This window comes from Corvus kubaryi, unplaced genomic scaffold (assembly GCF_017639235.1).
Source record: "Corvus kubaryi isolate FWS band 111438036 unplaced genomic scaffold, C.kubaryi_AGA036_p1.0 66, whole genome shotgun sequence".
NCBI lineage: Eukaryota > Metazoa > Chordata > Aves > Passeriformes > Corvidae > Corvus > Corvus kubaryi.
In genome coordinates this window covers 5,779,325-5,795,295 of record NW_024582054.1, presented here as the reverse complement: position 1 = coordinate 5,795,295, position 15,971 = coordinate 5,779,325, and the positions used below count along the sequence as shown (strand labels likewise).

Here is a 15,971-nt window from a genome sequence, read left to right as displayed (position 1 = left end):
ACATTGTCTATTAAACCCCACAGAAAAAATTTCTGAGAAAGATAATTAACACAAATAATCTGCATCTAAATTCATTCCGCTGTAATAAAAGTCATAATGAGCTTAATTCCCCTTAGTTTTCTTCTCTATTAGAACAAGAAAGCCTTGACTCAACTTAAAAAACTTAAAAAAAAAGTTTAAAAATCATATGCAGGTAAAAGCAATAATATACTTTGGAATTTCATTCATCTGCATCTATAACCACAGAATATTCTTTACATCAAATATTTAAAAGGCGACTTACTTTAAAAAAATTTCTGAAATATCATAAAATTACTGGCAATATTTTTTAAATTTGGAAAGAAATTTTAAATCCTGAGAAAATTTACTTCATTCACAATAAAACCAAACCAATATCAAATTACATTACAATGAAAAATTACTGGAATTTAAAAGGAAGAACAGCCAAAGTTCCCCTACCATTATTTCAGATAGACATCATAGAATCAGCTCTCCTAACTAAACCTGGGGATTCTCTGTCCTAGGAACTGCCCAATTACATGTAAGGAAAGAATTCCTGATGTGTAAAGCTTAATAATCTTTAATATATGCCCTATCCAGTTCCACTTCAAGTCAATGGTGGGTCAAGTCTTTTGTGTAAAATTGAAGTGAAGGAAACACACTGTAAACATTTACTGATAAACTGTACTGATAACTCTATAAATAATAAAACCAAACATTTTACAGAGCAGTTTTTCCTTCAAGCATTATATTCTTTAATGTTTGAAGATTTCTGCTTGGCCACAGAAGATACACTGTTGTGTCTAGTGAGGTATCCCTGCCTGTCCTAGGGCACCAGAAACCTCTATAAAACCACTTTCTGTTTCAGAGAGGGCAACACTTTGTGGAGGGACCTTTCAGACTGTGAGACATTCCCAAGATGAAAGACTTCATACATATGCTTTGTACAAACAGTTATATTCTAAAATACGCTGTTCAGAAGCTGAAGTCCTTTAAAAATATTTTTTCACACTCTCAAAATGGTTGACTTGGGACAACGTTTAGATAGATGAAGAATTCTGATGCTAAAAGGTTTGAATTGATTTACACGCCATGAAAGAAGTATTGTTCCAATAAACTTCAGACATCTCTTAAGAGAAATAAACTTCTGATTTCCCCACCTTAGTCAAGGTGTTCAAAAGCAGCATGATAAAGGCTCTTTACAGGACAAAGGTAAATTTTTAAATATTTTGCCCTGGCATCTGAAGTATGTAGACACAAAGATATCAGAGAAGTTGCAGGAAAGGTTGAATGATGACCTGAAATCAGACTTTTTTTTTTTTACATTTAGGAGAAATCTGCCTTTAATCACAGTTATAATCTCACAACACTGTATTATCCATATGGTTTTACTCTGTCACTCCTCAATTTTGAGAGCTTAGTAGCAACCTGGTGCTTTGTCCTTTAACTAGCTTGAAATTTCTAACTGTCCTATGAACATTGTGATTGTTATTTCTGTTCTCAAAACAATGGTCCTGCTACATCCTGTTCAACAAGACTGCAGGTTTTACCTGTTCTTATTGCTTAAAATGGAAATGAGAGTTTAGACCATAAGAGAATCTAATCCAGAGAGTTTCAATTTCTTGATGAAATTTTTAGCATCTAGTATTTTCATCAATCATGCTCAAAAGCAATAAAACAAGATATTCATGTGCTTGCTTTGGAATTTGGTTCATCTGCATCTATAACCACAGAATATTCTTTACATCAAATATTTAAAATGGCAACTTACTTTAAAAATTTTTCAGAAATATAATAAAATTATTAGCAATATTTTTAAAATCTGGAATGAAACTCCAAAAAAAAAAAAAATTGAGAAGTAGTATTAGCATACCAAAGCTACAAAAGTCTACAGAGAAATTCCATGTAACTGCATACCAGATTAAGCTGTTATTGTCATAATCAGTTTGTATTATATGGTGCACTGAAGGATATCTCCAGGCTTAATGGTGTGAAACTACAGAGCACAGGGGACACACATAAAGTTAGAGTGAGCAGTGTGAGGTTAGGTACTGGGATCTCTTGAGACCAGGTGGGTTTGGGCCTTTCATTATTTAAGTGCGTGAATCTCTTCTATCCAGTCCTTTCCAATCCTTGACTGTGATCTTTCCTTGCAGTCGTCTCTTCGATGTATGTAAACAACTGCTCATAGGTCATATAAGCTAAAGTAATGAATCAGTGAGCATCTTTATTTCCTGCAACAGAGCTTTGACACAGATTTAAATTCTATCAGTTCACTGACTTTGAATATCAGCACATGAAGACACAAAAAGAAAAGAAGACACACAGGAAACCATGCAGGAAATTCCTAAAAATACAGTGAAAAAAAGCAGGTGGACTAAAAGAAAAGTCTAATAGGATCCCTGTGAAAAGCCAACATCCATAACCTACAGTTTTGTTTACCTCTAAGTCTATGATATAGAAGACGGAAGAAATCCAGTGGAATTGAACAGAAAATAGAGGTTACAATGAGAATTTAAAGAGGATGTTGAACTCCAGATAGCTGATGGTGGTTATAGAAAGGCATCAGTAATTCTAGGAATAGATTTTATAATTATCATATACATCGTATTTTTGTATTAAATCACGAGTATTAACACTAACATTCATTATGTCACTTAGTTGCTATTAATAGGAAATCCTTCTCTATCATGATATGGCAGTGACTTTGTAACAGCCATGGTAATTCAGTATAATACAATCAAATTGAAAGGAAGTTGGAAGGAACTGTTTTCTATAAGAGATTCCCTCCTTGTCTTCTAAGAGAAGATGACATTGCATTTTCAATTACCAGTTCTTCTAAATTACATTCATATTGCACATTATAATAGAGTGTAACCTTCCAATTTCTGTAGTAAGTCATGATATAGTAAAACTGGTTACAGCAATTTGATGTATATCTGTTTCAAAAATAATAAATTGAAAGTTTCCTGAAAAGTCATAGCTGTAATTAACACCAATTTTCAGGACCTTGACATTGATAATTCTTCTGGTAGTGCAGGAGAAAATATTAATGTCAGAGCAAATTCTTGTTCTTTGAATCAGCTCATTGTCAATATTGCATTACTTAGGAGGCATATGGATGCAATCACATTCCAGGACAACTTATTTGGTGTCTTATGGACTGAGGGTATTGTCTAACTATACAATCTCAGAGTACCACAGCAATAAGGTTCTCTGCTTTGCAGACTCATGCCAATTTACGTAAATCGCTCTTTCATCTGTTTAAATATGACAATCTTTGAGTGATGAAAACAGTTATGTCTGTCACAAACAGTTTGAAAGATTAAAGTAATTCTGCTCCTGGCATATAAAACAGCGTTCCAGATCTAAACACAAACTTTGCCTGGTCTGTAATGTCATTGCTGGGAAGCATAAAAAGTTTTAAGCAAACAATATCACTGCAAGGAAATATGACATATTTTTCATGTTTGACGCTGGACATAAATATCCTCCCACACTGTTTAATGTGAGAACTGCATATGTGTGGCAGAGATAATAAAACATCTCAGTGAAAACAAATTAAATGAAAAAGAAGTTACGATAAGTAGAACAGAAAAGAAAGCTTTGAAGTTAAAAGTCTTCATATCTGTACATTTTAGTCACAAAAAGAAGAATCAGTATTTGACATGCAGAGTGGATAGTCACATAATCTGGAAGGGACTCTTGTGCTTTGTAGGAATAGTTATCTGTACAGAGCTATTTTTAAGTTGACAGAAGCAGCTTCATAATTGCAGGTAAGAAAAATGTGGTCAACAGCAAGAACCTTGTAAGTTATTGCTCTTCTGCTGTTGTTTACACATGGTATTTTAACAGACAGCTGCTACTGAAATTTAGCACTCTTAAAAATTATCCTTGATTTTCTTACTTCACTTGTTCAGCCTTAAGATATTTAAGAGCTTTACAAATAAAATGCAACACAAGTACCATAATCCAATATGTACATTTAAGCAGAGGAGTACAACACTAGTGGGAAGACAAGCATGTGACTTAATTTCATATACAGTTTTAGAATATTTATCTTTCTTTCTGTTAACATTCTTCTTGGGGAGCAAAGCTGTAATTTTATTGCAGAGAAGCAAGAATTTTAAATAGTTCCCAGCAGTTTCTGGTATTTTGGGATGCCATTACAGACAAGCTCTATCAAACTGCTTTGAGTAACAACTTCAAATAGAATCTCTTTACCTGTCTTAAAAACAACAATATAATATTGTCACACTATGAAAGGAAATAAGTGCCAGTGCAATTTTCCTCCTAATCTTTGACTGTATTAAGACATATAAAGGTATGTCCTGTTGACAGTAAGAGAGAAAAAAGAAGTATTATTGTATTGTGAAAAAAAATGGTGTCTTGGAGTATTCTTGACTTCTGATTCACTACTACTAAATGACATTAACATCTTGCTTTATACTTCATAGACTGCTTTGAGAGAAAAGCAGCAATTTTGAGTGGAAATACTTTTTTTCCTGTAATATAATAAACTACGCTATCATCCTCCTACACTCAAAATATGTACGGCACTATAAACTGATAAAAGGTTGCTATTCCAGGGTTAATACAATAGGTGCTACTAGATGAGAAGCATAAATCACCATGTATGGGCACCTATAGCACAAGAACAACATATTCACGTACTGAGCAACAAGTAGGAAACGATGAACAAGCAAACTCAGTTGGCCAGCTGCTAGCTTTTATCATAGAATCATAGAATGGTTTGGGTTGAATGGGACCCTAAAGATTATCTAGTTCCAACCCTGCCGCCATGGAGCTGGTTGGAACAAGTAGACCAAGTGGTTCAGAGCCCCATCCAACCTGGCCTTGAACACTTCCAGGGACGGGGCAAACCACAGTTTCTCTGGGCAAATTGTTCCTGTGCCTCACCAACCTTACTGTAAAGAATTTCTTCTTAATATCTAATCTAATCTAAACCTACACTTTCTCAGTTTAAAGCCATTCTCCCTTGTTCTATCACTGCATATCCTAGTGACTAGTCCCTCTCCAGCTCTCGACCAGCCCACTTTAGATACTGGAAGGCTGCTGTAAGGTCTCCCCAAAGCTTTCTCTTCTCTAGGCTGAACAGCCCTAACTCTCAGCTCCAGCCATAATGGCCTTCCTAACAGAATTTATTTCCTATTTTCTTTCCCAATGGACTACCTCAACAATCCTCTGCGGTGCACTTCAACAGGCAAATGAGGATATGTGGATCAAAACCCCTGTTCTGTACCAGAAAAGCATTCGAAAGTGCATTGGACTGGATGCATGCCCAGGTAGCTACTGCAGCCTGGCTAAAATTATTGAGAAGAAATCACTCAGCAGTTAAGAGTGGATTTGCAGACTGTTTCCATATGGTTGCTAAGCTTGTCTGAAAAATTCACTAGCTCCCAACAGACTGCTGCAGTGACTAGTTTGGTCTATGACTCTATTTTTCTATTGCATAGTCCCATAGATAGCACAGTGTTGACCTTTTATGTAGTATACAACACACAGCAGTTGTAGCAAAGCAATTACTCTAAGCGATGTTTCCCAAATGTTAGGCTAGAATTCTAAACATAGTGCAATTTCTTCTTCTTTGGGATTAATCTCAATGACTACTCTATTTGACAAATCCCTCCCTCTCCATCTTGCTTGTTACCTTGGTCACTTCAGTGTATCATGCACCTTTCCCAAATAGCTTTGCTTTCCACAACTAAAGAATTTCAAAAACTGTTGTGTCTTGACATCAGACTACTCGCTTCCCAGACTCTGTTCTAAATTAAACAAATTCCTGTACTAGCACAGTCTTCATCACCAAGATGCTTTATTCTTAGAGAAATGAAAAGAAGCAGCTATGCTCTTGCTATGCTAACTGCTATGAAGCATAAAGACTCTTTCATTTTCACATTCCAGTACATGAGGGAGGAACCCAAGCACAGATTGAAGTTTTTACATGCTTTCTGACCTGGATCCACTGAAGAAGAATGTGGAAACAGATTTTGCAAGATCCTGCATGAATCTGTGCTATTTGTTTCTGCATTTATTAAAATGGACAAACAATATGAAATAGTCAAGCAGCAAAATAAAAAATAAATTTAATTAACATTAGTCACCTAATCCTGTATGCCATTTGCTTTCTGGTTTGTATTATTCTTGAGGGAATGCACAAGGAGAATAAGAAACACTATGGAAAACACCAATGGTTAATGGCCAGCATTTCTTCTAGTGAGTTGCACAGTTGTATTAACCAAAATCTTCTTTTGCTCCATCTCAAAACAGAGTATTTTGCATCTTTCTCATAGTCATATAACTATTCTGATTTTTTTTGTGTGAGATAATTTCATATCCACAGAGGAGTTTTCTTCTAAGAAATTCTGAGCAAGAATTTAATGAATTAAAGAGCATTCCAGACAACACAATAATTTCATGATTTCAAAGGCCTTCTTGAAGGCCTTTGAAAAGGCAATTTAAACGGAAAATAATTATGAACATCTTTTTAACCGCCCCATACAGTAATTTCAATGGAAATACAGTAAGTGAATATTAATTCATAATAATTAGTAGGTCTCCATACTATAGAAAAACTAATATAATTTGTTGTGCATGATATAATTAGATTTACTAAAGATTATTTCAACTTTGAGAATAATCTAAGCCTTTTCCAAAAAGCATAGGCATATCAAATACAACTAGTGAAGCATTAAGACAGTTTACATAAGATGTCTTTCATGTGAGATTCAAAAAGTACTTGACAAAGATTCTTTCACTACAATAACCAGCAAGAATCATTACTTAACCTTCTGTGTACCAGAAAACACGGCACTCTCTGAAAAGGACATCAACCAACTCTGCTAGCACCACATACAAAGCAGCTAAACTGGGAACGGAACCCAAAGCTTCTGGCACCTAATTCCCTGTTGAAGGCACTGGGCTACATTACATCCAGTTATACAAACCAGCACTGACATCAGCAGAAGTACAGTTTATCCCCTCTAGCATTTTAGAATGTCAGTCTCCATAACACTCTCAGTGTTTTTTGTTACAACACAGCAAGTATTAGATTTAATTGGTATTAATTATAATTAGGAAATGTAAACATTTCAGTATAAGCAAATCAGGACTTTTTTCCTTACAGTATTTCCAACTTCGTGTCGACTAGAAATGATGGGAATTGCGCGTGTGGGAAAAACCTCAATATCTATGAGTTCCAGCCCTGTTTTCACGCCAAAAGTTTCAGAAAAGCATCTGAGTTTTGGATACTTGCTGTGAGCTGGCAGAAAGAGAACAGACAATTTTTTCTTATGTTTGCTTACCAGCCACAACTCTTTTTTAGATAAACAAAACTGAAAACAGACGCTTATCGGATGCTCAGTATTATCAGCTAACTCCTAATTTCAGAGAAGCAGCTGAGTTTGCAGACACCTCTGAGATTGACATTTGTCCAATGCCTATTCTAGTGACATAAATCAAGATGCGTTTCTGTGTTATTTTTCCCTATCTTCTGTGTGGAATTTTAGAGGATTTGCATTCTAATGCCACAGAAAGTACTGTTCACCATTATAAAGACTCAAATCAATCAGGTGACTGACAGAAAGAGAGAGTCAATCATTATAGAATTTGACAGCCTACTGAAAACTCATTTCAGAATAAGGTAGAGTAAGATGTCAAAAGATGAGAAGTTAAATTATACAAAATTAAGTGTGTCTGATTAGATACCATAAAGCATAACTTTATAACGCAAAAGTAGAACAAGGGAACATAATTAAAAGTGGACAAGTAAGTAATCCATGTGCTCTTTCTAGTATACAAGAGATCTCACGAAAAAAGTGAGGTCCAATAAAAAATAATATATAGAACTCCTGGTTCCAGGACACCATGCAGGACTGTAACCTCTTTCTTTTTTTAAATATATACATTATTCACACACATAAGGATAAAATATATCTCAATTTCCCCATCAATAGGCATAAACATAGAAAATATTTGGAAGAATATGTTTTTCTGTTTGAAATGATAATGCATAATTAAACTGCAATTTTATCTAAAGCAGAACTAGTCTTCTTCCAAGATCAACTGGGTATTTATATAATATTCCACTCATCAGAAAGTGGAGTATGATAAAAAAGGTAGCTCAGCATTGCAGGAGATACCAGGTACTGGATTGTCTTTATACTTTTTAAGACTGTGTTAACATGATTTGCTAATTCTTCTGCTGGTTTTAGCTGGTGGAGCTAACTTTTTTCACAGGGAACTCCTACAGTGCTGTAGATTGGATTTGTGACCAAAACAGCGTTGATAACATCCATATTTTAGCTATTGCTGAACAGTCCTGCACAGCATTCAGGCCTTCTCTATTTCTAATGCTGATTTCCAGAAAGCAGGCTGGGGATGAACAAGAAGTTGGGAGGGGCCAAGCCAAATCAACCAAAGGGATAACTCATACCACATGACATCATGCTCAGAAATAAATCTTGGAAAAGAAGGAGGAGGTAGGGGAGAAGTTCAGAATTATGATGCTTGTCTTCCCAAGTAGTGGTTATGCATGATGAAGTCCTGCTCTCCTGGTAATGGGAAATTTAGAAATGTGTGCTCTAAATGGAACTCAGAAATACTGTGGGAAACAGGACAAGGGAAGTGACAAAACCCCCTGTACTAGACACTGGTGAGACCACACCTTGAATCCTGTGGTCAGTTTTACGTCCCTCACACAAGAAAGACATTGAGGTGCTGGAGTGTGTCCAGAGAAGGGCAACAGAGCTGGGGAAGGGTCTGGAGCACAAGTCTGATGAGCAGCAGCTGAGGGAGCTGGGGTTGTTTAGCCTGGAAGTATAGCCATGTGGGGGTCAGTCTCATCTCCCAAGTAACAAGCGATAGGACAAATGCATCAGGGGAGGTTCAGACTGGAGGTTGGGAAAAATTTCTTCACTGAAAGAGTTATCAAGTATCGAAACAGGCTACCCAGGGAAGTAGTGGAATAACCATCCCTGGAAGAGTTCAAAAGGAGTGCAGATGTTGTGCTTAGGGATACAGTTTAGTGGTGGAACAGGCAACGTTAGGTTAATGGCTGGACTTGATGATTTTTAAGAAGCCTTTTCCAACCTTAATGATTCTATGAAATGGCTGAACACCTGCTCACTGATGGAAGGAGTTGATTGAATTCCATATTTTGCATTGCTTGTTCACACAGCTTTTGCTTTCGCTATTAAATTGTCTGTATTTCAACTCATTAGTTTTCCTTCATTCACCCTTCCGCCCCTCTTTGCCTCCCCATGGAGGGGCAGCAAGCAAACAGCTGTGTGGTGCTGAGCTGCCAACTCTGCATGAACCACAACAGTCCTCATGAGATCCAGGGTGCAGTGAGAATCTCAGAATCTGTGATGTGATTGTGGAAGACACCGTTTGGTTAGGGTCTTGGCAAGACCTGGGCAAAATTGAATTACTACAATACTTTGGCAAGCTAGATCAAGAAACATGCTGGAGATCATAATGGTTCTGCAGAAATACAAACATATATATATACATGTAGTACAATAATAATCTTGATATTATTGTCAAACTGTAAGTGAAAATTTCCAGTTAAATACATTAGAAAGACAATAAAACTGTCCTGCAGTGACATAAAGATTTCCATTACATTTTTTGTTTTAGAAGTTCTGTGGCAAGGAATTTGCTGCTTAAATACCATCCAAATACACTTGCAACTAAAAAAAATTTTATCAAATAAATATATCCATTGAGCTCCATGGCCTGGGAGAAGGGTAAAGGAGAGTATTAGTTTATTTAACAGTACAATTTAACTGCTACTTTTGAAACAGCCCATTTTCATTTGTATTTACACAAAATATTTACACAAGATAGCCTCATAAAACAAAGTTATTAAAAAGACATTAGGACAATCTTCATAAAAAAGATTAAGCTAATTAATAAATTATTACAACAATCTGAATGATCACTAATATTCTGTCTGGATGAGCATATTCAGATAGTTCAAATGACTTCTGAAATAGCAAATTATTAAACTGTTCACCATTTCTATGAGAAATACAATTAAATCCTTAACTGTCAAAAATACAGAATTTGTTTTGTTTACCTAAAAAGACTGTACTCCTACAAGGAGAGGGGGGGAAGTGTCTTCCTGTATATATTTTGCACAGCTCCAGAAGCAATGGTGCTGGCAGAAGCAGGTGATGGGGAACACAGTATGGGAAACATGAGGGAGCAGGACTGCTGTTTTCAACAGCAACCTGCATTTACATTGTTTTTAACTGGTGACTAAATTGTACTTTGGTTTTCACCCACCGTCTCCAGACTCTAAGCTAGTAAATCACTTTTCCTAATGCTTATTTCTGTCTCACACAAGACAAAATCTTTAAATATGAGTCAGTCAGTTCATAAGCTCCCACTAGTGAGAAAAGATGACATGTATATTGTGGACTTTCTCTAAAAGAGTGTCTTTTGCTCTAGTCTTTTATAAGTCTTTGAAGCTTTATATTTCCTCTGATAAATTTGGTCTGTGATGAATATATTTTTCATTTTGCCTACAAATAATAGTAAAGAACAAAGCACAAAATAACCAATGGGAAATGGGTGAGATCAAGGGAGTGATTATCCTTGACAAGTGACGTCTAAGATCTGTATAACATATATCAACATATATTAACGTATATTAGGCCCATTAGGAACATAATCCACAGGAATTTTCAGAGGAAACAGATACTTTATGCAGCTTACATTATACATAACTTTGTAAACCATTACACTATTTGGCAGTAAGTTTTTTTTCAGATGTGGTTACCTTTCTGGAAGAATTCCTCTAATTTCTCCTTGAAGGGCTGGAGATGCTCTTCAGAAGACTCTCTGCAAACTAATTTCATCTGCTTTTCAGAGGCTACAAAAAGAAGATGAGACACATTTATAGCAGAAGTAATGTACCAAAAGTAGATTTCACCACCATAGGAGTCTACGTCTAAATTAGTCACCTGCACTTACTTTAGAGGTAATAAATAAGCACTAAGGAATCCAGCAATTACATTAAAATAAAAAATACCAATACTAGTTTAACATACTAAATAAAAAAATTCTGTATGTGTTAAAAGAGTAGAATCCATCTTTAGTAAGGAATTTGTCCTAAAACTCCTGCAATGTGCTAAGGCTTGCTACTAACACAGCCTCCCTCACACACTAATTCTAGATGGTAATTTAAAGCTTTAAAGTCTTTTCCTGTGGTGAGTGGAGGATGCCTTGTATCTGGACTGATTTTAATCAATCAGTGCCAGGCATCCTATACTCAACCATTTTTCCTGAAACAGATGCAGAAATTCAGCATTACTTAAGTATTCCATCCCCAGACCATGACACGAAACAGCTGAAGTATGTAAGAAATTTAACTTAAATGTAAGTGCAATTCGTTTACTATTTAATCTATCTGCTATTTCAAGAACTGATGCCATGCCAATTTCTAAAAAACTTTTTTTTTTTTGCCAGTGAATTTTAACAGGCCTAGAACTTCTAGTAAACTTAGTGCATTCCAGTGTTCCACATTAAAGGTGATGGGAGACAGAAATCAAAATGAAATTAGTTTCCATTTAGCAACTGAATTTATGAACCACTACAAAATTTTTCTTCCACAACTTTTCATTCCCAAGAAGCTAAATTTAGATGGAAACTTATTTTGGAGTTAAACCTAAGACTTACAGTTTGGCTGCATGAACTGTATTCACACCATATTGCTACCACCATTAAACAAAAATTAATGCAAAACTGTGGAAACAAGTTGAGGCTGTGTAATTTAAATGTCACATTAATTTAAATTTGCAATGTAGTGTAAAAAGTCAACGGAAGGTTGAAAAGATATGCATATATTTTATTGTGCAAGGAGTATTGTGCTTATAACACCCTTGGACCATCAGGATGTACTGAAAAGAACCACAGCTTTTCAATTAATTGAGAGCAGAAATGCATTAGGACAATTCTTATCAGAAAAATACTGAAAATACTCGTTCCCACCTAAGAGTATACTTTAATTTAGCAACTCTCCACGACTCATGTAGGTTGTGAAAAATGGCCTGGGCCACAGTCTATTATTAATCTGTAGTTTTGTAACTTGTAGCATATGACAAACCTTTCAAATGATTCCGTGTGAAGTAAACGAATATTTGTTTGTATGCCAGATAGTAGGCAGAATAGAATGGTAATTTAGCCATACTAGATTGGGAAAGAAAGTCTTTTATTAGCTGCTCAGTTATGTGTCTTTAATAATTAAAATTAAGCAAAAAAAAAAATCCAAAATCAGGGAAGTTTTTATGACATCTTAAAATTATTTTCTTATGATACATGCTGCTTACCACTAAAAACTTGAACTTTCTGTGACTGTTATAATACACTGGTTATAATACACTGTGACTGTTATAATACAAAAATACAATATTTATGTCTGCAGAACTAGAAAGAGATTCCAATCAAGCAAATTGTTGAAGAAATTGTCTACTTTGGAAGACAACAGACATTAGAATTTTGTAGGTGGAAAAAATCTAGTAAAATAACTGAGATAGTATTTTAAGTTTCTGGCTGTAAGTTTGAACAAAGTAACAGCTATAGGTTTGTGTTCTTCCTTTTTGTTTAAACAAATATACACAAAATAATGAGGAACTATTTAGAAACTATTTTGGATAAATATAAAATGACAAAACTGTAAAAGTAATATAGTATACATAATATGTTCAGGCATTTGGAACACTGCAAATGCCCATGATTATTACAGTCATGTAAGGTTGCAACAATTGTAAACCAGTAATTCTTTTATAATACTCTTACATAAATTTATATAAATCTATACAGAATTAAATTTCTATGATTATGTATTAGACTAATAAACTTGTAGGTACAGTAGTATCTAACACACTCTAATATACTCTAGAAAGGCATTTTCCAAAACATACGGTGTTGCTAATGCATCATCTGAAGCATTGAAAGCTTTCTGGATGCTTCCTACAAGCTTTAACAACACAAGATTTAGAAAGGTAGGTCCCATGTATTTAAGTGACCAAGACTAGGATAAACTGTTCTTAAAGTAAAAAGAAAGTACATCGAAACCACCTTCAGCAATTTTTTTTTTAAATTGAGATTACTAACATTAACCTTAAAAGGTTAGACGACAAAAACTAAGGAAAATCTGGTTAAGAAGTACCAACACATAGAGCATTACAGAAGAAAAATTGATTTGGATAGTGAATTCTTAAGAATCCTAACACCCCTAACAAGGAGATCAATATTTGGAATGAGGGGAGAGGAACAGTAAGAAGAAAGGCACAGAAATGAAGAGAAATTGGACAGATGACATACAATAAGTGAATCAGGATGCTGATTAAAACCCTAAAAGTTTGAGATGAAGTGAAATGGGCTGATATGAGTTTCAAATGCTTAAGTCATCTTGAAACAATGAAACTGAAAGAGACATAAGAAGTTAAGTAAATGCTGGCAAATTCTAGTAATTTACTTTATTGTAAAGCCTTAAAAAGAGATCTTTTAGGCTGAAGAACCTTAGAACGTGATCAGATTTGCTAGGGAATCAATATGGCAAGGAATGATGGAAGTGTGTTCAAAGGAATCACAATTCAGATACAAGAAAAGACATATTTTGAAGAGAAAAAAGCATTTAATGACACCATTAATGTGAAGTTCTTGATTAAAACGGCAGTTGTAATGATACATATTAAAGTCAGGTGGTCTTTGTCAAGCTGCTTTCGTAGTCATGGTGGAAGTCTACCATTCAACTGTATGACCTACCTCAGTTCTACACAACATAATAAAAAAGGTTTCTGGTAATTAGCACTCACTGAATTTCCTGTTATATAAGGCTTTTTGGTTAGTTGTTTTTTTATTTACTTGAAACATACTGTTAAAAAAAAAAAGTCATGCCAAACATTATATAAAAAACTCCTAAAACTGGGAAGTCTAGTTCCATTGATTGCTTTGATTTTCCTTGATGAAAATACTATAACATGAGTGAATATTACATCTATTCTTTTTATTTTGTTCTCATATTCACTTAAGTAAAAACCTTTTCCTCTTTAAAAGAAAATTATGTCAGCAAAGTTTTTATTAGAATGATTTGGAGGTAAAGGGTCCTATTATGCATTCCTTTTAAACACATACTGAAAAGCTGAAAAAATGTATGAAGTTCTGAGGAATATGCGGGAATTCTGAGGAAGCTGACAGCTATAACACCACATATACACTTCTCTCACCATCTCATTCCAAAATAATCTTTGGGGAAAATAAAAACCTGTTTCAGCATTACTGAGTTCAAACAGATGCAAATTCTCCGCTAATGTAATAAACTTCTGGTTCTTTTCCTTGGTATGAGCTGTATGTTAGTGAAATTGAATTTAATATGCTACTTTGAAAATTGTTTATTTCTAAATCAGCTATTGCAAAAAAAAAAAAAAAAAGAAGGAAAATACAAGTGTGCAAAAGTATTTGAAAGCCCTTACAAATTGTTGGATGTACATCATGCTTCACCCACTACAAATCTTGGCCACAGAAATGGAAAGCATTAGCAAAACATTAAAACAAAGCTGGAAACTGCTGATTATCAGTTTGCCACTGTCTTCAGATTTAATGCAGTACTTGGCTCAAAAAGTTCTTTAAAAATCCCCAATATAAGTGAAAATATTTACAAAATAGAATGTCTCTCACTTAATGTCTATTGGGAAATAGTCTTAAAACTCCACAGACACTTGTAAATCTGTCAAAAGAATCATGGCCCATAAACAAACTTTCACGTAAAGAGCATTTCTGTGTCAATCAGACACGATTTGGAATTTTTTAAGCACCATTTTTAAAGTAAACGCAAAACCAGAAATAGTTTAAAGTTGATAACAGTAAATTACTAACTATTTACTCACCAGAACCCACCAGCAGCATTTACAGGAATCAGCCTGACAGCAAAACCAAGTATCAACACCATGAATTCCTATAAACCTGTCACTGACACTATCCCCTATGAGTTATGCCTTTGTAAGAGCTGCTAAACCTCCCCTGCTCCTGTCCGTTCAGAGTATGGCAGGTTATACTGCCAAGCTTGCTCTTTTATTTTGTTACAATGCAAGCATCTTTGACATAAGGATTACTATTCGATAATTCTTTTTTAGAACCCTGACCTCTTCTGTTTTGAAGAACACTTGAAATCATGAAATTGATTGCAAATGAATTTAATGTAGTGCTAAATAACCCCAGATTTCTGTATGAGAGAATCCATGATATTTTACAGTGCAGAAACCTGTTACACTACATGGATCTACACACCCAAATAAAAACCTAATAAACCTCAGATAAAATGCATAAATTTGTATTGTTCAGCAAGTGTGATACAATTTTCTTATGATTTATTTCCTTTGGTTTTGCTGTATTAATTTTCTTGCTTGGAAACAACTTGCTTGGAAACAGCTAAATAGTTATTGGAGGTGAATGTTTACCCATTGGACACTGTTGCAGGATCTGGTTATATTCTCTTATTATACACACTTAGGTACCTACTTACTGGAGTTGTTCACGTGATATTGTTAATACATTTTGCACTCTCTACAGCTTTTGCACTTGTAAATAAACTTGCATGTAAATTTTCTTTTTAGATAGAATTTTAAATAATGTACAGAAGGGAAGACATTCATCTTGATTCCGCGGGAGCATGGTAAGAATTTTAACAACTTCCAACTGCAAGAAGCTATGCTGCTGCTGACTCAGAAAAGTTTCAGAGACAGTATTTGCCCTTTTTGACACATATTGATACATGTACACACATCAATAATAGGAACACACAAATGTTCAATCTCTATCACCAAAGCCAGAGCTGTGAAGTGGGGTGAGAAGTTTTCTGAGACAAAAATATCTGAGAAAAATGTAAAAGGGCATCAGATTGTGGTAGGACTCTGTTTTCAAGCTTTGTTTTTATGGTCTTA

At 34.9% G+C, this 15,971-nt stretch overlaps 1 protein-coding gene across 5 annotated transcripts in view; it reads right to left on the bottom strand.

The window, feature by feature from the left end:
• Positions 1-15,971, bottom strand: part of FMN1 (formin 1) — a 188,685-nt gene that overhangs the window by 34,929 nt on the left and 137,785 nt on the right. For all 5 annotated transcript variants that reach the window (XM_042046949.1, XM_042046951.1, XM_042046952.1 and 2 more), the window contains one exon: positions 10,808-10,900. In XM_042046949.1, coding sequence (XP_041902883.1) covers positions 10,808-10,900 — 93 coding nt within the window. The remainder of the gene's footprint in view (positions 1-10,807; positions 10,901-15,971) is intronic.